The sequence below is a fragment of the Triticum aestivum genome, chromosome 4B (genome assembly GCF_018294505.1).
Source record: "Triticum aestivum cultivar Chinese Spring chromosome 4B, IWGSC CS RefSeq v2.1, whole genome shotgun sequence".
NCBI classification, from domain to species: domain Eukaryota; kingdom Viridiplantae; phylum Streptophyta; class Magnoliopsida; order Poales; family Poaceae; genus Triticum; species Triticum aestivum.
The window spans coordinates 579,895,480-579,920,148 of NC_057804.1; the positions used below are offsets into that span (position 1 = coordinate 579,895,480).

The 24,669-nt window shown below is 47.6% G+C and overlaps 1 protein-coding gene across 1 annotated transcript; it reads left to right on the forward strand.

Moving 5' to 3' along the window:
- The first annotated feature begins 18,006 nt into the window (after positions 1-18,006).
- On the forward strand, positions 18,007-23,990 carry LOC123093384 (probable lipoxygenase 6). Its single transcript, XM_044515336.1, has 9 exons — positions 18,007-18,557; positions 19,187-19,479; positions 20,188-20,425; positions 21,197-21,520; positions 21,628-21,713; positions 21,842-21,949; positions 22,042-22,346; positions 22,769-23,035; positions 23,122-23,990. The coding sequence occupies exons 1-9, from the start codon at positions 18,176-18,178 to the stop codon at positions 23,888-23,890; spliced, it is 2,772 nt and encodes a 923-aa protein (XP_044371271.1). The 5' UTR covers positions 18,007-18,175; the 3' UTR covers positions 23,891-23,990.
- Positions 23,991-24,669: the final 679 nt, after the last annotated feature.

Sequence of the window (24,669 nt, forward strand, 5' to 3'; positions counted from 1 at the left end):
ATGGTAACAGGAGACTGGGGACACGATGTTTACCCAGGTTCGGGCCCTCTCAATGGAGGTAATACCCTACTTCCTGCTTGATTGAACTTGATGATATGAGTATTACAAGAGTTGATCTACCACGAGATCAGAGAGGCTAAACCCTCGAAGCTAGCCTATGGTATGATTGTTGATGTGTCCTACGGACTAAACCCTCCGGTTTATATAGATACTGGAGGGGGCTAGGGTTACACAGAGTCGGTTACAGAGAAGGAGATCTACATCCGAATCGCCAAGCTTTCCTTCCACGCCAAGGAGAGTCCCATCCGGACACGAGACAAAGTCTTCAATCTTGTATCTTCATAGTCCAACAGTCCGACCAAAGTATATAGTCCGGCTGTCCGGATACCCCCTTATCCAGGACTCCCTCAGCCGCCACCTCCTCTCTCCCTACCGTCGCCGCCGCTTGCTCCCCGAGCCGCCGCCGCCGCACCAAACCCTAACCCTCCCACGCCGCCGCTACCGCCGCCGCCAAACCCTAGACCCTCCCCAACCTCCCGGACGTCGCAGTTTTCCATCATCATGGTGGGATCCCACTCCTCCCTCGGCAGCTCCACCACCATCATCGCCTTCACCTCCGGCCGCCTCAATGAACTACCCACCAAAGACCATGTTCCTGTCATCCTTGAGCTCGACTCCCCCTCCTACAACGCTTGGTGCACCTACTTTGTGCTCCTCTTCCGCTCCTACCGTCTCATTGAGCATGTTGACGGGAGTGTCGACATCCGCGACATGAAAGGCGATGACGAGTGACTGGCCGTCGACGCTTGTATCGTCAAGTGGTTGTTCCTCACGATCTTGCGCCGGCTCTTTGACATGGTGAATTGCCACGACCCGTCCGCGCATGCCATCTGGACGCGGCTTTGCGACCTCTTCCTCGACAATAAGCTTCAGCGCCGCGTGTTTCTCCAAGGGGAATTTTTCACCATGCAGCAAAATGATCTCACGATTGACGAGTACTGCACCGAGCTGAAAGTTCTCTCTGATGAGCTTCACGATGTCGACATGGTGATCGACAACTCGGTCCTCCTCACCAACCTTCTCCGCTGCCTCCACCCCAACCTTGGCCAGTCCGCTGCCAACCTCTCCTTCACCACGCCCTCCTACGCGAAGGCCGTCACCTACCTTCGGATGGAGGAGAAACGTCTTCGTCAAGCGGGTCGGCAAGCGTCGCTCGCCACACTTCACGCCAGCACCATCGGGGATCCGGCTGCCCTCCCGCGGCCTCCTCGCGCCCCGGCTCCACAGCCGCCCGCTGCCCCTGACCGCGGCCACTAGAAGAGACGAGGGGGGGGAGGGGAGGGGGTCGCGACGGACGGGCCTGCAACGGGGGATCCTAGCCCTGCCAGGTGGATGTACCCGCCCCCTGCCCCGGCCTCGGCGCCCCCGCCTTGGCTCATGGGATACAACCCCTGGACAGGGGTGGTCCATGCCTACTCCATGCCGCTAGCGCGGGCGCCTGCTCCGGGCATCCTTGGCCCTCGTCCGGCTCATCACCAGGCTCTCCTGGCCGGGCTGGGTGGCTCTGGTCCCGGTGGCACCTCGGCGTACGGCAGGCCCACACCCTACAATGCCGCCATGCCGCCCCACTACGGCGCCGCCCCCACAGGCGACTCCTACGACCCGGCGCTCCTAGCCGCCCTCCACACCACCCCTTCCCCAAGCAACTACTCCGGCGGTGGGGACTGGTACATGGACACAGGCACCACCGCTCATATGGCGTCGCACCCCGGTATCCTCTCTCATGCCTCTCCATACTCCTTCTTCTCCTGCATCGTTGTAGGTGATGGTTCTACACTTCCCATCACTCACCACGGCGTGTCTTCCCTCCCCTTCTCATCATCATCTTTACCTCTTAACAATGTTCTTGTGTCTCCATCCTCAATCAAAAATTTATATTTCGTTCGTTCTCTTACTCGTGAACATCCTGTTACAGTTGAGTTTGATAAACATGGTTTTTCTGTTAAGGATGACCACTCCCGGAAGGTTCTGCACCGATGTGATTCTCCCGGCGGTCTCTATCCGTGCGGCCCAACGACGAGCCACGGTCCTGTCGCCCTTCACGCTGATGTCTTCCTCTGGCATGCTCGTCTCGTTCATCCCGGCGCCGACGTCCTTCATAAAGCTTTGCAGACTTTTCCATTTTCATGTAATAAATCGGAGGCACATACTTGTCATGCCTGTCGTGTAGGAAAACACATTCGTTTGCCATTTTCTTCATCATCATCAATTGCCACTTTTCCTTTGATGTTATTCACTGTGATGTTTGGACATATCCCGTGCCTAGCAATTTGGTTTTATCATATTACCTTGTGATTTTGGATGGTTTCTCTCATTTAACTTGGACCTTTCCATTACGCTGCAAATCCGACGTCGCCTCAACACTTCATGCTTTCTATGCTTATGTTGCCACCCATTTTCATCGCACCATTGCTCATCTCCAAACGGATAACGGGAAGGAATTTGATAACCTTGCTATTCGCACTCTTTTATCCACTCATGGCACTATTTTTCGTCTTACATGTCCATATACATCACAACAACGGTCGTGCCGAACATGTTCTTCGCACGCTTAATGTGAGCGTTCGCGCTCTGCTCTTCCACGCACATATGCGTGCCCGGTTTTGGCCCGATGCTCTTGCCACAGCTATGCGCTTCTTCTCAACATCCGGCCTTGTAAACCACGGTGGAACTACACCCCTCATCATCTCCTATTCGGGTCACATCCGTCATATGATGATCTCCATGTCTTCAGTTGCCTTTGTTATCCTAATATCATAGCCACGGCGCCGCACAAGTTGGCACCTCGCTCTCTTGCCTGCGTCTTCCGTGGGTATTAACCCAACACCAAAGGCTTCCGCTGCTATGACCTGGAGCCCCATCGTGTGATCGTGTCTCGGCACGTTTATTTTGATGAGGTTGTTTTTCCTTTTCAGCAGGTCTCGACGCGTTCCGCGCCCTCTCCAGACACCCTTCCTCGACGGGTTCGCGGAGCCCTTACACTCCCTCCACCCCGTGCTTGGGCACGGCTGCGACCCCGTCGGACTCCTCGTCCTCGGTCGTGGCCTCGCTGCCCTTGGCGTCCCCCTCGCCGGCTCAGGAGGAGCCGACCTCCCGGGTCTCTCTAGGCCCTCTCCTCTCGGCTCTGGAGGAGCCGGCCTCCTCAGGACCAGCCCTGCTCCCGGCCTCGCCCCAGGCCGGGCCCTCGGGGGTCTCATCCCCAACCTCTCCTGGGTCTCCGCGCATCTCGCGGTCCTCCTCACCGGCTCCGGAGGAGTCTGCCCTCTCGGCTCCGTCGATGCCTTCGGCATTGTCCCCCGCCGGGCCCTCTGGCGCCTTGCCGGCCACGCCACCGGCCTCGCCCCTAGGATCGCCCGCGTCCTATTCATCGTCAGGGCCGCCGGTTGTGGCCCCTCGACGCGGTCCATGCACGCCTCCCCTACCATCTCACCACTCCATGGTGGTGCGTGCCAAGGTTGGGGTGTATCAGCCAAACCCGCGCTACCACAACCTCAGCGTCATGACCATCTCTCCAGTTCCGCACTCGGTGCATTCTGCGTTGAGTGATCCGCATTGGACCGCCGCTATGCGCGCTGAGTATGATGCTCTTGTCACCAATCGGACTTGGACTCTTGTTCCGCGTCCTCCTGGAGAGAACGTCATCTCCGGCAAGTGGGTTTTTCGTCACAAACTCCTCCCGGACGGTTATCTCGATAGGTACAAGGCTCGCTGGGTTGTGCGTGGCTTTGCACAACATGCCGATGTTGACTTCTCCGAGACCTTCTGAAAGATCGTGGATGTCGCCTAGAGGGGGGTGAATAGGCGCTTTAAAATAATTATGGTTTAGGCTTGAACAAATGCGGAACAAAACCTAGCGGTTAATTTGTCAAGCACAAAACCTAAAACAACTAGGCTCACCTATGTGCACCAACAACTTATGCTAAGCAAGATAAGTAACTATGCGATAGCAAGATATATGACAAAGAACAATATGGCTATCACAGAGTAAAGTACATAAGTAAAGGGCTCGGTAAGAGATAACCGAGGCACGCAGAGACGACGATGTATCCCGAAGTTCACACCCTTGCGGATGCTAATCTCCGTTTGGAGCGGTGTGGAGGCACAATGCTCCCCAAGAAGCCACTAGGGCCACCGTAATCTCCTCATGCCCTCGCACAATGCAAGATGCCGTGATTCCACTAAGGGACCCTTGAGGGCGGTCACCGAACCCGTACAAATGGCGACCCTTTGGGGCGGTCACCGAACCCGTACACTTTGGCAACCCTTGGGAGCGGTCACCGGTACCCGTCAAATTGCTCGGGGCGATCTCCACAACCTAATTGGAGACCCCGACACTTGCCCGGAGCTTTACACCACAATGATTGAGCTCCAAGCACCACCAACCGTCTAGGGCGCCCAAGCACCCAAGAGGAACAAGCTCAAGGGTACTAAGCACCCAAGAGTAATAAGCTTCTCAACTTGTAACTTCCATGTATCACCATGGAAAACTCAAATCGATGCACAAATGCAATGGCAAGGGCACACAGAGTGCCCAAGTCCTTCTCTCTCAAATCCCACCAAAGCAACTAATGCTAGGGAGGAAAGTGAGAGGAAGACCAAGAAGGAGAACACAAAGAACTCCAAGATCTAGATCCAAGGGGTTCCCCTCACATAGAGGAGAAAGTGATTGGTGGAAGTGTGGATCTAAATCTCCTCTCTCTTTTCCCTCAAAAACTAGCAAGAATCCATGGAGGGATTGAGAGTTAGCAAGCTCAAAGAAGGTCAACAATGGGGGCAAAAACGAGCTCAAGAGTTAGGGAACCATTGGGGAAGAACACCCCCTTAAATAGGTCCCCACGAATCTGCCCGTTATGTGCAGAATAACATAGGAGCGGTACAACCACTATGAGCACCGGTACAACCGGTAACAGGCAATAAGCGATACAACCGGCCCACAACCGCCCAACAACCGCACCACAATAGAAACTAGTCCGGTGGTGGAGCGGTACATGGCCGGTACAACCTCCGAACCAATTCTGGAGCGGTACAACCGCTCCAAACACCGGTTGTACCGGTCAACCGGTACAACCTCTCTAAGGGGCGGTACAACCTCTCTATGTAAAACAGGCAATATCAAAATAGCCATAACTTTCACATACGAGCTTCGAATTCGATGAAACCAAGTTTGTTGGAAAGCTAGCGACAAGGGATAACACAATCTTGAAAGAAATATCAATAAGAAGCAAATTAGACAAGGCTCATAAGAAAAAGGTGAGAACCCTTCCTCGAATAAGACCGGTAAAACCTCCAACACCAAAAACATCATAGAAGACGCATGCGAACTTCGTTTTTGATGAACTCAAGCTTGTCATCAAGATGACCATAAGCTCTAAGACTCACAAAGAGAACCAAGAAAGAACCAAGAAAGAAGATGCAAGGATGCAATGGTTTGAGCTCTCTACGAATGATACGACCAACCTACTCATTGAGAGCCCCCCTTGATAGTACGGTAATCGATCCTATAACCCGATCTCCCAACTACCACCATGAGACTGGTAAAAGAGAAAACATATCAAGGGCAAACCTTTGCCTTGCACATGGTCCACTTGATCTAGATGATGACGATCTTGACTCCCTCAAGTTGGACCACCTTTTTTGATTGCGTTGGCTCGATGAAGACTAGATGATTGCTCCCCCATAGTCCACTATGGGTGAGCCTCTCTTCGGCACATCTTCACAAGACCATTGACACCATAAAGGATGGCAAGATTCAAGCACTTGATCTCTTCGTGATGCTCCACTTGAACTTGCACACGACAATCATGATGACGATCACCACTTGATGTCATCCTTTCCATGGGTTGTATGATATCTTCCTCTTGATGCAAGCCCATGGACACGTACCTAACCCCACATAGAACTCTCACATAGACCATGGGTTAGTACACAAAGTGCAATGGACAATGCTTACCATACCATGGGATCACTTGATCCCTCTCGGTACATCTTCTACGCTTTGTGAGTTGATCAACTTGATTCACTCTTGACTTAGTCTTGATCAACCTTGAATCTTTCCAACTCTCTTCATTTGGATGATGTCTTGAAGGTAAACATGAATGATCACATAATCTTCTTCTTCAAGACATGCTTGTAATAAGCTCAACACTCACATGACCAATCTTTGGATAATTCCTTAATAGCACATTGGTCAACTCATAAACTCCTTGAAACCAACACATGGACTTCAAGAAAAACCTATGGACAAATCCTTCAAATATAACTCAAGAAAACCATTAGTCCATAGAGATTGTCATCAATTACCAAAACCAAACATGGGGGCACCACATGTTCTTACAATCTCCCCCATTTTGGTAATTGATGGCAATCACTTTCAAGAGAGTTTATACAAGGAATTATGCATCACCATGCAATGCATTAACCAATGATGCATGAGAATGAGATGCAAAAGCTTAAGAACCAAATCCAAAGCAAGGAGACGACTCAGACGACTTCTCCACAAAACTCTCTGAAACTTCTCCCCCATTGGCATCGATTGCCAAAATGGGCGAAAAGCTTAGAAGGCCAATATAAATTGTGGTCCTCCAGAAATTCTGTATTTCTCAACTACAGAGTGGAATGCAATACACATACCCAACTGTCAGTACTTGGAGGAAGACAAACTATATTGAGGCCCAAAGATTGCAAAAGAAAGATATGCCACAAAGACATAACAAAGAGAGACACAAGCAATCAGAGGATACCAATTGAAGCAAGCAATCCACGGATATCAATTGAACCAACTAGACCAATGATCCTACGAGCCACATGAAAAAGGATATTATGATATGAGCAGGGACGGAGCCAGGTTTTGACCATAGGGGGGGAAAAGACAATGGCATAAGAGATTTTTTTCCCTTAGGTTAACCCGCTTTCCACTAATTTCTTAACAGAATTAACCAACATGTTATAGTGATAAGAGGAAAAAGAGATGCAAATCTGAGCATTGATAGATAGACAACAACTACACGATCGAGGTAATCTATGGAATTTTGTTAGTTGCATAATTTCTTATTAGGAGCTTGCATATCAATTAAATTAAGGTCCGGTTATTACCTTGGTTCTGGGCATCCTGTTATTCACCATTTCCTCTAAAGGGAGATGCTTGAAACATTAACCACCTGATGCACAGAGAATAATTATTAGAGATAATGTATTAAGAAGTTCTAAATGTTTGAAATTAAATAATTATTGCTTACCTCATGGTGACATCAATGGAAGTCTTTAGCCTCGGTTAGGATTAGGTTGGTTCGCTTTGCAAGATTGCACAGCAACATCATGTTTTGATGGTTGAGAACTTGAATCAACTTGTTTGAAAAATTTCTGAATCGATTCGGCCCTCTTCCTCTTCATGTATACACAAGCACAAATAAATAATTGGAAACTTTATAACTGATGATTCGACTCTCTTCCTCTTCCTCTTCACATCTGTGTTTGGATCAAGATGTTTGTATGATTAAACTTTTATAGTTTTTATTAGAGGCATGAACTAATCCGATGTAAACATAAATTACCTTTTTTCCTTAAGTTGTTGCCGCTCAAGTGCATGTTCGGGCTGCCGGCAACCGGCAGCGTGGCCGTGGATCGGCACAATAGCTCTTGCTTGTCCCGGCGTCCCGGCGTCCCCTTTCCCTTTACCACTTCTTGATGGCGGCGCGATGGAGGGATTCGATCGGAGCGGCGTGGAAACGAACAGACTAGCATCCATATCGATACGTGGCTTAGTGGGGTAATAACTAACAGGGCCTCTTCGCTTTTCACGATGGCCTGCTTCGCATTTGTGTGCTCCATATGGGCTGTACCTGTTAGATGGAATGAGGATTTCTCAAAAAAAGTTACATGGGCTGAGGATTTCTAAAGAAAAAGGCTATATGGGCTGAGTATTCACGTTAGTTATCAAGGTCGAGGGAGACAGGGGGGCGAAGCAGTTTACGTACATGTACGTAGGCAGAAATATTACGGAATAGTCGATCCCTATCGAGGGATGACTCGATCGTTGGGGGGGGGGGTCTCGCCCCCCTCGTCCCCCCCTTAATCCATCCCTGGATATGAGCAAGGGAGTGTTCTAAAGAAACTAGAGAAGCTCCCCATGATTTGTGCACACATAAGAGTTTTTGTATTTGAATACAAAGTGCACAAAGTAGGATCATAGCTCCCCCAAAATCAATAGAAACTCACACCCAGTGCAAGTGAGCAAATAGGAAACAAAGCCTAGTGCTTGCAACAAGCACATGGTTGAGCAACATATAAACGGGGCAACTTAAGAGTAGGCTCAACCAAAATGATGTGTGTGAGTCATGGCGAAGCACTTGAGAAGACTAAAAATAAGGATGAGCATTACGCATCAACATAGTCTTGAAAGAATGAGGCACATGGTACAAGGCCTATCATTCCCACATACAACAGGCAAATGGGTTCACAAGCTTACTAATAAGCATATAAAGAACCTATGCTTGTGACAACCCATGGTGAAGATAGAAAATGAAAGCCTCATCAAGATGAGAGATACCAATTAAGATGGCAAAAGCCTCGTAAAGATAAGCAAGAGGAAAATAATCTTCACCACACAAAAGTGCAACAAGATGCAACGATAGAGGACACACACTCAAGGCAAAAGCTTTCACGGAGCCACCAAAGAAATAACAAAAGAAAGACAAGGTGGACGTGAAAGAAAGGATATCATCTAGAGATGTAATTTCTCTCAAGTGTATAAGGTTCTAGGTAGACGAAATCATGATGATATATGTCTACAAAGAAGGATGTACACCCAAAATAGTTACAACACGAAGGAACAAGATATCCAAAAGGAAGTCATAGATATACCAATAAGATATTTGCTTGGAAGCATAGCACATGGCTAGATATGGTCTTATTGGATATAGATGAATTCCTACCACACAACCATCAAAGACATCACAACTAGCAACATGAGATCATTGTTGAGATGCTTTAAGAAAGGAAACAAGTATCACAAGATATGAAATGAATATCATGCCAAGATGCAACCTACACAAGTTTGAATGCAAGAGAGGAAAGCATGAATAGATACTTGTTACCGAGATACCATTGGAAGGATGTAGTAGATACCAATTGAAGGTAGATGGTAGTTCATTGATCATCCTAGCTTGACTCCAATAAGCACATGGTGGAAACACCTTCCTTGTGAGTGAGCCGAGCATCCAATGCATCTCCAAATGTTCCTAGAAGAACAACACAAACTAAACGGTACCCAAACTCATTAGGACCACATAGTTAGAAACACCAATACATAGGACAAACTCCACATAAATATGTGCATATAGATATGAAAATGAATTTCATGCACATTCATCCAAATTGAGGCTAGGTGGAGTTTCCCCTATATATTGAGTCAAAGAAAGAAAGCATGCCAAATAACATACAAGAAGTAAATATGCATGCTTGAACCGAAACCAATGAAAACAAAATGCCAAGTGAAAAAGGATACCAAATAGATAAATCATCACAAGATACATCAAGGAGTGAGATATCCATTGATACACACTAAATTAAAGATGTCAAACTCCCAAAGAGAGGATGGTTCCAAACAAACCAACCTCTCAACAAAGTTTCATGATGGCACAAAATACCAAAAAGAAATGGCTTGCCTTCCACCCAAAACACACTTGATAAGGATCACAAGAGGAGTGTTCTAAAGAAAATAGGATAGCTCCCCCACGAGTTGTGCATTATATAGGATTTGCATTTGAATACAAAATGCACAAGGTGGGATCACCACTTTCACTATAAATAGAAAACACTAGACAAAAACAAGAAATAAACAAGATCCACAAGTGGTAGGGAAGACAACGGGAGTTGACACAAACCTTGGCAAGAGAAAAGGCAAATAAAGACAAAAGCCAAAGTAAAGATGATCAAAAAATTCTACCACACATAAGTGACTACCAATTGTGAAAGATAAGAAGTATTTGAAAATAAATCCCGGTGGTAGATAGCAAGGATATCCAACATCATCTTCACACCAAACACAAGCAAGTTGCAACTTGTAGAGCTAACATGCCACCTAGGAACAAGATAATCTACAATATCAACACTAGGTGACAAAATCTCAAATGTACACATATTCTAGGCTAGTAATATACATAGCATATTACTCCCCCATAATGTGATACCAATAAAAACTTAACAAGAGGCAATAAGAGAAACAAACAAGAGATAATTAATGGACTATTTAGAATTTGAATTTCTCATGAGAGATATACCACCTAGCGACTAGATAATCTTGTAATATCAATACTAAGTGGTATTCCCCATGTACCCACCTTTATAGGATTGCGAAGTGCACAAAGCACATCACTCCCCCATAATGGGATATTCCATTAATCTCTCACACGAGCCAACTAACATACAACCAAGATGCACTAAGGCTCAACGAACGACACACAAGTACATGATGTGCAAACCAACATACACAAAGGCAATTTGGAGACACATCATATACAAACACATGCAAGGAACAAAACCAAAACATGCAAGGGGGCAAGTAACTTTCAATGTAAGCAATTTTAAGTACAAGTTACCACAAGGAGGCACATTGGCTATAAGATATAAACTTGATGATTCAATTGACTTGGCTTGAGACAATAAGAGTGATGAAGTCCCCTTAATTCTTCATAATGTAGCCAAGTCTCCAATGCCCTCCAACAACACCTATTGATCAAGTTTGAGCTTGTTGGTCCCCAACCAAGTTGGGTCCTAAGAGGTTAGTCACAATAGGCTTGGCTACCCAAATGGTTCTTTTCTTGACACCACTTTGAGTACCAACAAACTTGGCAAACACATTGCCAACCTTATCCTTCCCAAGAGAATAGATATCATCAATAATAATTGGGTTGGATAAGTTACCACTAGTGCATGAAGAAGCGATGTGGCCTTTCTCACGACATAAGCAGCAACGTCTACTCTTCACTTTCTTCTCACTTGATTTCTCAACAAGAGAAGCATTAACTTGAGTCTTCTTGGGAAGAGGCCTTTCTTCAACTTGAGGTTGAGCATGAGATTGAACTTGTTCCCTCTTCCCTTGTTGCTTGACACTAATGGCCTTCTTCTTCAATGGGCAAGATCTAACATGATGCCCTTCTACTTTGCACTTGAAGCAAACAATCTTGGCTGAATTCTTGACTTGTTCTTGGCCCTTCCTTTTGTTCATCTTGGACTTCTTCTTCTTATTGGAGTTGAATACAAGTCCACCTTTGTCATTGGGGGATTTTTGCACACTCAAGATATTGTTGAGTGTGGATTTCCCTTGATGACTCTTTTCCAAGTCTTTCTTCAAAGAAGTGACTTGGGCCTTGATCTCTTTGATTTCTTCTACATGGTTAGTCTCAACACAAGTACTAGAGGAAGTATAAGCTTCATCGTTAGAGCAACAAGGCAAGGAAAGCAATTCATCACAAGATTTACCAACATTGTGAGTAGATGAATTACAAGGACTAGCACATGGCAATATAGTATTTTGACTAGAAGTAGTGCTAGTGTCCACATGAGGCTCACTAGATGTTACCTTAGCAATCATGGCCTCATGACCTACCTTTAGCACATTATGGGATACTAGAAGATCATCATGAGAGCTTGAGAGCTTTTCATGGCTTTCTTCCAATTTCCCATAATTGCTAGATAGCACCTCAAGTTGAGCGCGTAGCTCAACATTCTCCTTCAAAATGGATGCTTCACAAGTAATAGAGTTAGTAGCACAAGCATCATCATTTACAACAATAGGAGAGGACAAATTGGCAAGCTCTTTTAAATATGAAGCTTCAAGTTGGGCATGAGACTCGATGAGTTTGATGAGCTCACCCTTGATGACCCTTGAGCCATTTTCGAGGTGCTCAAAATCCTCAAGGAGTCTAGCATGAGAAACTTCAAGCTTAGCATTTTTAGTTTTGAAATCATTGGCCACCTCAAGAGCTCTATCATGAGATTCCCTCACTCTAGATAATTCTAGAGCAAAAGTCTCATCAAGAGATTTGGAGGTGGTTTGTTCATGTTCAAGAGCTTGAGATAGCTCCGCGATCTCATTTGCGTAATCATGCCCATGAGCTTCCATTTTCTCAATGGTGGCCTCATGCTCCTCTAGATGAGATTCCAACTCCTCAATGTATTTCTTGCCATCAATGGCAATGGACATTATTTCCATGAAGTTGGAACGAGCAATTTTATTTTTATGAAGAGCTTTAAAAATCATTTCCCCCTTAGTTTTTAAGGAGGCAACATTATCATTCTCTTCATCATTATCCTCATCATCATTAGCATCAACATCATCATCAAGAGACATATTGGGGTACAAAGTAGGAGATACCTTTGACGCCTTAGCCATAAGGCAAAAAGCAATAGAGGATGATGTAGGATCCCTTGAGGCACCATTAAACACCACATCTTGTTCCATGGAGTGTTCGGTTTCCTCTACATTGTTAGCACAACAATTCGAGGAAATAGATGCATTTTTATCATGGCAACAAGACATAGCAAGCATATCATCATGAGATTTAGTCAAGCAATTTCAACATGATATGCAAGGACTATCAACACAAGCATGTGAAACATTTGGAGTGCTAGAAGTGTTAAAGTCCAAAGATGAAGCATTGCAATAAGAAAGTGATGAAGGATTATCAACAATAAGCCCATTATCATCATTGCAATGAACACCACTACTCACCATGTCATTACCTTGTTGCAAACCACATGTAGGTGAGGTAGAAGAAGTTGAGAATACAAAGCGGCCGAAGGTGGAGGGAGAACAATCATCCTTACAAAACTTGGACACACCATATTTATCTTGAAGCTTTCTCCACAACTCATGAGCATCCCGGAACGGCATGAGTTGAAATATAACTACATTGCTCAAAGCATCGAAAAGCACATTAGAAGCTTGAGCATTGAGATAAGAGTTTTTCTCATCCTCTAAAGATAATCTTTGCGGATCCTTTGGAGGAGAAAAACCCATATCTACAATTCACTCCAAATTTGGGTCTATGACCCTAAAGAGATTAAGCATGCGAATTACCCAAACATCAAAATTTGTGCCATCGAAACTAAGAGTGCCAGAGAATCCTAAACCCCTAGTAGACATCCTTACTCTCTAGGCGGTTAAGCCCTAAAAGGAGAGACGAGGATCTGATACCAATTGAAAGATCGTGGATGTCGCCTAGAGGGGGGGGGTGAGTAGGCGCTTTAAAATAATTACGGTTTAGGCTTGAACAAATGCGGAATAAACCTAGCGGTTAATTTGTCAAGAACAAAATCTAAAACAACTAGGCTCAACTATGTGCACCAAAAACTTATGCTAAGAAAGAAAAGTAACTATGCGATAGCAAGATATATGACAAAGAACAATATGGCTATCACAGAGTAAAGTACATAAGTAAAGGGCTCGGGTAAGAGATAACCGAGGCACGCGGAGACGATGATGTATCCCGAATTTCACACCCTTACGGATGCTAATCTCCATTTGGAGCGGTGTGGAGGCACAATGCTCCCCAAGAAGCCACTAGGGCGACCGTAATCTCCTCACGCCCTCGCACAATGCAAGATGCCGTGATTCCACTAAGGGACCCTTGAGGGCGGTCACCGAACCCGTACAAATGGCGACCCTTGGGGGCGGTCACCGAACCCGTACACTTTGGCAACCCTTGGGGGCGGTCACCGGTATCCGTCAAATTGCTCGGGGCGATCTCCACAACCTAATTGGAGACCCCGACGCTTGCCCGGAGCTTTACACCTCAATGATTGAGCTCCAAGCACCACCAACCGTCTAGGACGCCCAAGCACCCAAGAGGAACAAGCTCAAGGGTACCAAGCACCCAAGAGTAATAAGCTTCTCAACTTTTAACTTCCACGTATCACCGTGGAGAACTCAAACCGATGCACAAATGCAATGGCAAGGGCACACAGAGTGCCCAAGTCCTTCTCTCTCAAATCCCACCAAAGCAACTAATGCTAGGGAGGAAAGTGAGAGGAAGACCAAGAAGGAGAACACAAAGAACTCCAAGATCTAGATCCAAGGGGTTTCCCTCACATAGAGGAGAAAGTGATTGGTGGAAGTGTGGATCTAAATCTCCTCTCTCTTTTCCCTCAAAAACTAGCAAGAATCCATGGAGGGATTGAGAGTTAGCAAGCTCAAAGAAGGTCAACAATGGGGGCAAAAACGAGCTCAAGAGTTAGGGAACCATTGGGGAAGAACACCCCCTTAAATAGGTCCCCACGAATCTGCCTGTTATGTGCAGAATAACATAGGAGTGGTACAACCGCTATGAGCACCGGTACAACCGGTAACAGGCAATAAGCGGTACAACCGGCCCACAACCACCCAACAACCGCACCACAATAGAAACTAGTCCGGTGGTGGAGCGGTACATGGCCGGTACAACCTCCGGACCAATTCTGGAGCGGTACAACCGCTCCAAACACCGGTTGTACCGGTCAACCGGTACAACCTCTCTAAGGGGCGGTACAACCTCTCTATGTAAAACATGCAATATCAGAACAGCCACAACTTTCACATACGAGCTTCGAATTCGATGAAACCAAGTTTGTTGGAAAGCTAGCAACAAGGGCTAACACAATCTTGAAAGAAATATCAATAAGAAGCAAATTAGACAAGGCTCATAAGAAAAAGGTGAGAACCCTTCCTCGGATAAGACCGGTAAAACCTCCAACACCAAAAACATCATAGAAGACGCATGCGAACTCCGTTTTCGATGAACTCAAGCTTGTCATCAAGATGACCATAAGCTCTCAGACTCACAAAGAGAACCAAGCAAGAACCAAGAAAGAAGATGCAAGGATGCAATGGTTTGAGCTCTCTACGAATGATACGACCAAGCTACTCATCGAGAGCCCCCCTTGATAGTACGGCAATCGATCCTATAACCCGGTCTCCCAACTACCACCATGAGACTGGTAAAAGAGAAAACATATCAAGGGCAAACCTTTGCCTTGCACATGGTCCACTTGAGCTAGATGATGACGATCTTGACTCCCTCAAGTTGGACCACCTTTCTTGATTGCGTTGGCTCGATGAAGACTAGATGATTGCTCCCCCATAGTCCACTATGGGTGAGCCTCTCTTCGGCACATCTTCACAAGACCATTGATACCACAAAGGATGGCAAGATTCAAGCACTTGATCTCTTTGTGATGCTCCACTTGAACTTGCACACGGCAATCATGATGACGATCACCACTTGATGTCATCCTTTCCATGGGTTGTATGATATCTTCCTCTTGACGCAAGCCCATGGACACGTACCTAACCCCACACAGAACTCACACATAGACCATGGGTTAGTACACAAAGTGCAATGAACAATGCTTACCATACCATGGGATCACTTGATCCCTCTCGGTACATCTTCTACGCTTTGTGAGTTGATCAACTTGATTCACTCTTGACTTAGTCTTGATCAACCTTGAATCTTTCCAACTCTCTTCATTTGGATAATGTCTTGAAGGTAAACATGAATGATCACACAATCTTCTTCTTTGAGACATGCTTGCAATAAGCTTAACACTCACATGACCAATCTTTGGATAATTCCTTAATAGCACATTGGTCAACTCATAAACTCCTTGAAACCAACACATGGACTTCAAGAAAAACCTATGGACAAATCCTTCAAATATAACTCAAGAAAACCATTAGTCCATAGAGATTGTCATCAATTACCAAAACCAAACATGGGGGCACCACATGTTCTTACACCTTCTCTCCGGTTGTCAAACCCACCACGGTCCGTGTTGTCCTCCAGTTGTCCGCCTCTCGTTGTTGGCCCGTACATCAGCTCGACATCAACAACGCCTTTTTGTACGGCCATCTTCAGGACCGGGTTCTCTGTCAGCAGCCGGCCGGGTTCGTTGACCCTCAACGTCCGGATGATGTCTGCCTATTGTCACGGTCGTCATACGGCCTCAAACAGGCTCCGCACGCGTGGTACCAGTGCATCGCGGTGTTCCTCAGTCTTCTCAGGTTTCGCACCACCACCTCTGACACGTCATTGTTCGTGCTCTATCGGTCTGATCATGTGGCTATGCTTCTACTCTACGTCGATGATATTGTCATCACTACCTCCCGAGAGGATCTTCTTCGCGACATCATTGGTCGTCTTCGCTCTGAGTTTCGGCTGAAGGACCTAGGCGCGTTGCACTCTTCCTCGACATTAATGTGCGACACGATGCCTCTGGGTTCTTCCTTCACCAGGGACAGTATGTTCTTGATCTTCTGGATCGTGCCGGCATGACTGACTGCAAGCCGGCCGCCACGCCTGCCGAGGCCAAACCGAAGCTCTCCGCCACCGCTGGCCAGCCCGCTGCTGACGCCGCCCTCTACCGGAGCATTGTTGGCGCCCTTCAGTACCTTACGCTCACCAAGCTAGATATCCAGTTTGCCGTGCAGCAAGTTTGCTTGCATATGCACTCGCCCCGTGATGTTCACTGGTCCTTGGTCAAGCGCATTCTTCGGTACGTTCGCGGCACGCCAACCTACGGTCTTCGTCTCCGCGCCTCCGCCTCGACTGAGCTTATTGCTTACACTGACACAGATTGGGCTGGTTGTCCTGACACTCGATGCTCCACGTCTGGATATTGTGTCTTCTTCCGTTACTCTCTTGTCTCTTGGTCCTCTAAACGGCAGCCTAACGTCTCCCGTTCGAGTGCCGAGGCCGAGTACCGAGCTATTGCCAACGTGGTCGCGTAGACTTGTTGGCTTCGTCACCTTCTTGGTGAGCTTCAGATTCCACTTCGGAAAGCCAATGTGGTCTTCTGTGGTAACGTGTCGGCCACCTACCTCGCGGCTAATCCGGTGCAGCACAAGCGCACCAAACACATTAAGCTCGATGTTCACTTTGTGCGCGAGAAGGTTCAGTTGGGTCAGCTTCGAGTTCTTCATGTACCGACTACCCAACAGTTCGCCGACATCATGACCAAGGGGTTGCCAACTGCTGCATTCCAGGAGTTCCGTTCCAGTCTTTGCATCACCGACGCCGACGCTTCGACTGCGGGGTGCCGGGGGGGGGGGGGGGGGGGAGTTGAAACGTGATAGTTCTGTATTTATTACCGACTGATTCTCCTATTATCTCTAGCCTTGTATAGCTGATTCCTAGAGATATTGTAGGGGTTAGTTGGCTTGTCACGCAAGACACCACCTGTATATATTGTAACAGACTCCGATGAATACAATTGAGTTGCATCATATAGTCTTCTACAATGGTATATTTAAAAATAAATGCGCCAAAGGTACCTACAATAATAAAATTGCCATGCTTTATATTATAAAAAACACGAATGGTCTGATGGCAACTTCAGCAGGAGAAATAATCTAATATTTCTGATCAATTTGCAGGTGAAACTGCAACATGTCCATGAATTTCAACAACAACAAAAAAAAAGAGCAAAAGAGACATACTATAAAACAAGTTTTTCTTACGGGGACACATAAAACAGTTGCCATGATATGTAGAACAAAATTGCATTACTATAGATTCATTCATCTGTGTAAATATTGCCGATAGATATTTTTCAGTCCTTGTGTTCTTTAATCTTACCGGAAATGCTAGCTACTCCGCAGCACTAGCACGTGCGATATCTATACTAACATCAGCACAAGTCCAACATCCTTTCGGAGATTCCTGTCTTCCTTTGTGCAAACTGTTCCATTTCCGTTCAAGCGCTATTCTGAACCCAGCGAGATCGCCTCACACGAGCAGAAAAAAACACGGATTCACACATCCAGAGCCCAAAAATACTGCACCCGTCTCGTCTCCTCCCCCGACCGGTCAACAGCAAACCATGCAGCTTCGTCGTAGTGTCCGTTCCATACACCTCCTCCACTGTTCACGACTTGACTGCAAATATAAAACTCGAGCGGGACAGAAGGCTCACACGACTCTTCTCTCTCCCTGACTCAGCTCCATCGTTCCGTACTACTCTACTACTCCGACGCTGCGGGGCTCTCGGCTAACCACCTCACCTCACTAGCTCCCCCCACCTACAGTAAACAACAGAGCATCAAAGATCCGGACCGCCGGAGCCGGAGCTGGTTATTCGCATGGCCGCCTCGTGCAGGGAGCTGGCCGGGGCCGGCCTAGCGCGGCCGGCGACCTCGAGTTCGCAGCCCGGCCGGAGCCGGAACCAGCTCTGCTTCGCGCCGATGCGGCAAGAAGAGCGGCAAGGGAGGAGCAGCAGGAGGGGCGTGAAGGTGGTGGTGGCGGCCGTGAGCGAGGAGCTGCCGAGGCTGGCGTCGGCCGGGAAGGGCGCGGGGGCGGCGGTGAGGCCGCCGCAGGGGAAGGTGGCGCTGCGGGCGGCGCTGACGGTGCGGCGGAAGCAGAAGGAGGACCTCAAGGAGGCGGTGGCGGGGCACCTGGACGCGCTCTGGGACATGGTCGGCCGGGGCGTCGTGCTCGAGCTCGTCAGCACCAAGATCGATCCAAGTAAGCGAGCACTCACCAGAGCAATCAGTTTCATTCCTGGTACCAGTGCTAGCTCGGCCGAGTTGACTTCCCCAATCGCCTTTGGAGCGGTTCAATCTTGCCAAAATATTCGTTTCGATCCCTGTTCGTTCGAGTTCTTACTTCTTTCTGGGATGCTAGCTGCTCGTCTGCTGCTGTTGATGGTCATGGTCCAGACCAAATTGGTAGGTGGCAACCGGGGCCAGGACCAGGAGACGCAGACGGACGATCCAATAATGGCGTGTTCGTGATACGGTCATGCGAGCGTTTGCAGTAGTAGGATATTCCCTCTACATTTTCATTTTCCATGATAAAAGGCCAAGAACCACTGCCGAATATTGCAAAGCTGATGATCAGAATCACGTTCCGGTTTTTGTGACCGGGCAGAATCGCTTTCTTTTTGTTGAGGGGGCCGACCAGAATCACTACGCACGACTGCAATCAGCATGTTTTCCTCCCCTCTCCCATCATTTCTCTCTTATTTTTCTCCCATCAACATGTGGCCGGCAAAGCTATGTGGAGTCCCAGATTTTACTTTTGTCCGCTGCCACGTTTCCCAACTAGTTTTGCCCCCACACGTGACGCTCATGGACCCGTCGTGCCGTCGGCAGGGACGAGGAAGGCGGCGCGGAGCGGCGGGGCGTCGGTCAAGGACTGGTGCGCGAAGCGGGGCGCCAAGGGGGAGCACGTGGTGTACACGGCGGAGTTCACGGTGGACGCCGGCTTCGGCGAGCCGGGCGCCATCGTCGTGGCCAACCGGCACCACCGCGAGTTCTTCCTCGAGAGCGTCGTCGTCGAGGGCAGCGCGCTGCCCTGCGGCACCGTCTACTTCGACTGCAACTCCTGGGTGCAGACCACCGGGGACCTGCCCGGCGACGGCAACAGGGTCTTCTTCAGCAACAAGGTACGTGCGTTCGTGCAGTTCTTTTTCGCTTCAGGTTCAGGAAGAAGTCATGGACTTGGTAGCATTGGGTTATGGCCTTGACTGGGTGCACGTAAACGTAATGGCAATCATGCGTTGATTAACAGAGATTTTTGGCTGCTAAAGTTGGTGGCGCATCGTTGTCTGTGATGTTGATAGAGGGAGAAAGGAGGCCATTAGCTACAGTCTGAAAATAAAATTGGAATCTGATAAATAAAATAAAGTAAAGGAGGTAATTAAGTGCAAATCTAGGAGGACAATTTGAACGCATGATTTGATTGAGACATGTCATTGTGGCCCAAGTAGAGAAAATCTGTGGCCTGTACGAGAACAATCTCTTAGCACTAACTTACTACATTTATGAACGAAGTGGACATCAGTGTCATATATCTGTTCCTTCAAAAAGAAAAATCATGTGTATGTTTTCCAGCAATGTTAACACTGACAGGCTCGTCGATCTTTTTAGGATTTGCCGAAAATTTAGTCAAGACCATTGAAAATTCATTGTTCATGATAAACAACTTATGGTCACCCTATTCTCAAATGGATTATAGTTTTTCTTTTCCTTCTCGAACACAGTTTATAGTTGATTTCTTTGATCAGTAAAGTGATTTCCTTATGCTTGACTCAATTTACCGGGAGTTTGTAATACTGAATTTGTGATATTATATGGATGATCTCCTCATGCAGCCGTATTTACCGTCTCAAACACCTCCCGGGCTTAGAGAAATAAGGGAGAAGGTGCTGAGAGATCTACGAGGAGATGGTACCGGGGTTCGAAAGATATCTGACCAAATATATGATTATGCCATGTACAACGATCTGGGGAATCCAGACCGGGGTAAAGAGTTCATCAGACCCATCCTTGGAGGCGACAAGATCCCTTACCCACGTCGATGTCGGACCGGTCGTCCACCAACTGATACTAGTAAGTTCTGTTATCTTCTTGAAACCATTAGCAGATAGTGGAAAACAGAATTTGGCCTGAGACAGAAAAGTGTGTGTTTAGTGTCCAACTATATCTACCAGTGTTTGTCCAGTTCTATTTGATCAAAGGCCATGTCATTGTCAGACTTTGGTAGCTTGAACCATCAGGCAGTAGTCCTTAACCACATGGTTTGATCCAATGAGGCTGTCTGAATTTGACAAAGAAAAAGCATGGGTTTACACAAGAGCTAAAAGTTAGTCTTGGTCATATTCTTGCAAAATATATTCGACGCACTCCATGGATAAAACACCATGAGTTATCAAATTGAAAAAGAATAGTTAGGTTGGAACCATATGTCCAGTGGCAACCTGGAAGCATCATATACTGTATCTAGCACATTATGTTACATTGTTTAGTTTTCTCATGTTTCTTCGTTTCTAGTGACTGTGAACTCCATAAGAAAGCATGACCACTGTCAGTATTCACTACTTACCACGAAAGGTTCAATAGTTGGTTGTTTTCCGATTTTCGTTTCATGAAATTGAGTCTTTAGTTTGTAGTTGTGTTGATTTTTTCTGATAGTGCTACATTACACTTCTTAATTCTTTGTGACTGATATGGCATGCTTATTGCTTAGTTATAACTTCAAAGACCGGCAATCAAACCGTTACTTACAAAGTGACCCTAATGAATTCTTCAGATAGAACAATTTGGCATTTCACCTCATACAGAAATGTTAGAATTAACATTGTGCACCTAACTGTGGTGCAGACATGCTATCTGAGAGCAGGGTGGAGAAGCCGCATCGAATATACGTACCTCGAGATGAGACATTTGAGGAGCTGAAACAGGGAGCCTTTATATCAGGGAGGCTCCGAGCAGTACTTCACACCCTAATCCCCTCGCTAATTGCATCAATCTCAGCTGACACCCACAACTTCCAAGGCTTCCACCACGTTGACAACCTGTACAAGGAGGGTCTCAGGCTCAAGCTAGGCCTCCAGGAGCACCTGTTTCAGAAGATACCATTTGTACAAAAGATTCAGGAGTCGAGCGAAGGGATGCTTCGCTATGACACACCTAGCATCCTTTCCAGTAAGTAAAGTTCATCACAATTTACCTTATGCTGGTGTGTCATCACCAAATGTTTGTTCAGGCTCAGTATCCCTGAGAGTTGCCGCTTTAATCCTGTGATTCCACAGAGGACAAGTTTGCATGGCTCCGCGACGACGAGTTTGCACGGCAGGCTATTGCCGGAATAAACCCAGTTAGCATCGAGAGGCTCACGGTAATTAAAAAATACATGGTCCTTAGTGAAATCAGGAGTACTAATATACTACTAGGGCGATCAATGAAAGTAATCCATTTTGTATTTATTTGATAAATACTTAACATGGGGGATTTACATCGAAATAGGTTTTCCCACCAGTGAGCAAGCTGGATCCTGCAATCTATGGTCCACCAGAATCATCAATTACCGAAGGGCACATTGCTGGTCAGCTCAATGGATTGACAGTACAAGAGGTACCTTCATACGACCGAGTCTTAATTTATGTTCAGTTATGTACCAATGATCATTCTTGTACTGATTCTGATCACACACCTTATGAACAAAGGCAATAGATAAGGAGAAGCTCTTCATTGTAGACCATCATGATGTGTACATGCCATTCTTGGATCGGATCAATGCGATTGAGGGACGGAAAGCATACGCAACCCGTGCAATCTTCTTCCTGACTCAAGGTGGCACATTGAAACCGATCGCGATTGAGCTTTCTCTTCCACCAGCCCAGTCAGGGGAGCCTCAGCCAAGCAGGGTTCTTACCCCTGCCTGTGACGCTACATCCAACTGGATCTGGATGCTTGGCAAGGCGCATGTCAGCTCCAATGATGCCGGTGTTCATCAGCTTGTTAATCACTGGTATGATTTTTTTTCATTCTTCATTATCAACTGTTTAGGCTGAAGTTATTTTAAATTTCAGTTTCAGGAATATTTCAGCACAAACCGAAATCACTGAATTTCAGTGATTTTGGTTTTCATCTCAGCCAAAGGACCAAAACACCCACTTGAAATTCAAAAACATATTTGAAAATTGCGAATTTTTTTAAAAAATAGATTTGAATTCCTGGAGTGCAACTGAAATGCCTGAAATATTTTGACCGAAAGGTAAATATTTCGGTGTCTACCGAAATGACTGAAATTCAGTGAAATTCACTGAAAGTGAAACCCAGTCATGCACTGGAATGCCACTGCTACTTGAACTGTCTCCAAAAAACTGGAGCACCTCCTGCGAGTGTGACCAAGGAAATACTTACCATGTACACTTTGACAAACTCTTTCAGGTTGAGGACGCATGCTATAATGGAGCCATTCATCCTGGCGGCGCACCGGCGTATGAGCGCAATGCACCCGATCTTCAAGCTCCTGCACCCTCACATGAGGTACACGCTGGAGATAAATGCGCTTGCGCGGCAGAGCTTGATCAATGCCGAAGGGGTGATCGAGTCCTGCTTCACCCCTGGCCCTGTCTCTGGCGAGATCAGCTCGGCATACTATTGCAACCACTGGCGCTTCGACCTTGAGGGCCTCCCCGCCGACCTCCTCCGCAGGCATGTACCCTCCACACACCACTGCCTGACATTGTAACTGAGAATGATTTGTACAATGGTGATCACTGACATCCTCATGTTCTCAGGGGAGTGGCTGTGGAGGACGCCACACAGCCTCACGGCATCAGGCTTCTCATCGAGGATTACCCTTATGCAAACGATGGGCTTCTGTTGTGGTCCGCCATTGGCAACTGGGTGGAGTCCTACGTGCAGCTCTACTACCCGGACGCCGGCACGGTCCAGTCCGACGACGAGCTCCAAGAGTGGTACCACGAGTCGATCCACGTCGGCCACGCCGACCTCCGGGACGCGCCCTGGTGGCCGCCGCTGTCCACGCCGCGTGACCTCGCCAACATCCTGACCACGCTCGTCTGGCTCGCGTCGGCGCAGCACGCGGCGCTCAACTTCGGGCAGTACCCGCTGGGCGGCTACGTCCCGAACCGGCCACCGCTGATGCGGCGGCTGCTGCCGGACCCGGAGCGCGACGCGGCGGAGTACGCCATGTTCCTGGCGGACCCGCACCGGTTGTTCCTCAACGCGATGCCCGGGGTGCTGGAGGCGACCAAGTTCATGGCGGTGGTGGACACGCTGTCGACGCACTCCCCCGACGAGGAGTACCTGGGCGAGAGCCTCGACGAGGGCGCGGCGCCGTGGACGGGCGACGAGGAGGCCCTCGCGGCGCACGGCATGTTCGCGGCCGACGTGCGCCGCGCCGAGGAGACCATCGAGAGGCGCAACGCCGACCACGGCAGGCGGAACCGGTGCGGCGCCGGGGTGCTGCCGTACGAGCTGCTGGCCCCCAGCTCGCCGCCGGGGGTCACCTGCCGCGGCGTGCCCAACAGCATCTCCATATGATACGCACGCCATTGTATACCCGCGATTCGTTCTGGATTTTGTTTAGGGGATTCCCCTTATTTAGGGCCAGCTTGTCGATATGGTTTTGATCTGGATGTTAGTCTCGTGGTCTCCCAAATCCAAATTCAGACCAACCTAGGCCGCATTCGTCGGGGGATTGGATGATTTGCCCATCCGTGCTCCAACGCATGTGGTTTGTTTTGATTGAAACAAAATAAGGCCCGGCCCTACCCCCTTAAAATCAGGGAGGGGGAGAAGATTAGATTAGAAAAAGAAAAGGAAAAAAAAACAGCCGTAGAATGAAGTGAGAGTACGGATGGGAGCATAGGAAGGGAGCAGGCAAGCCGGATCCATTTTACAAGGGGTTGATGATTTGCCCCATGATTGTCTCAATGACACTGGCCCCGTGCCTCACCCGGCAGATCTCACTCCACCACCGAAATGATCAAAATGGAGAAGTAAAGTGTGACAAAAGAGAAGTAAAGTGTGGTGAAAGATTCAATTTCTATGTGGCCGTCGCTGATCTCGCTTCACCGCCAGTGGCTGCCGCGGCAGACATGGGTTTATCCAAGGCTGTTCTATCGATGTTACTAGCATTTTGAACCGTCAGTGCCAAGTACATTACTTTTGGTCCAATCTCTATCGAGTTCGATGTCATCCTAAGTAAGGCAATGCCATGGTTACAATTTGGGTCATTCTTGAACGAGAGCTCCTCCTCGGCGCCTATAGCGCCACGAGAGGAAGCTGGCGCTCACGCGCCTTTAAAGCAGGTCGTGGCC

Excerpts from the sequence above, each read along its gene's own strand:
- LOC123093384 (XM_044515336.1), top strand. The coding sequence starts at position 18,176 with ATGGCCGCCTCGTGCAGGGAGCTGGCCGGGGCCGGCCTAGCGCGGCCG. Across the intron at positions 18,558-19,186 it reads CAGCACCAAGATCGATCCAA|GGACGAGGAAGGCGGCGCGG; the intron begins GTAAGCGAGCAC and ends TGCCGTCGGCAG. Across the intron at positions 23,036-23,121 it reads CCCGCCGACCTCCTCCGCAG|GGGAGTGGCTGTGGAGGACG; the intron begins GCATGTACCCTC and ends TCATGTTCTCAG.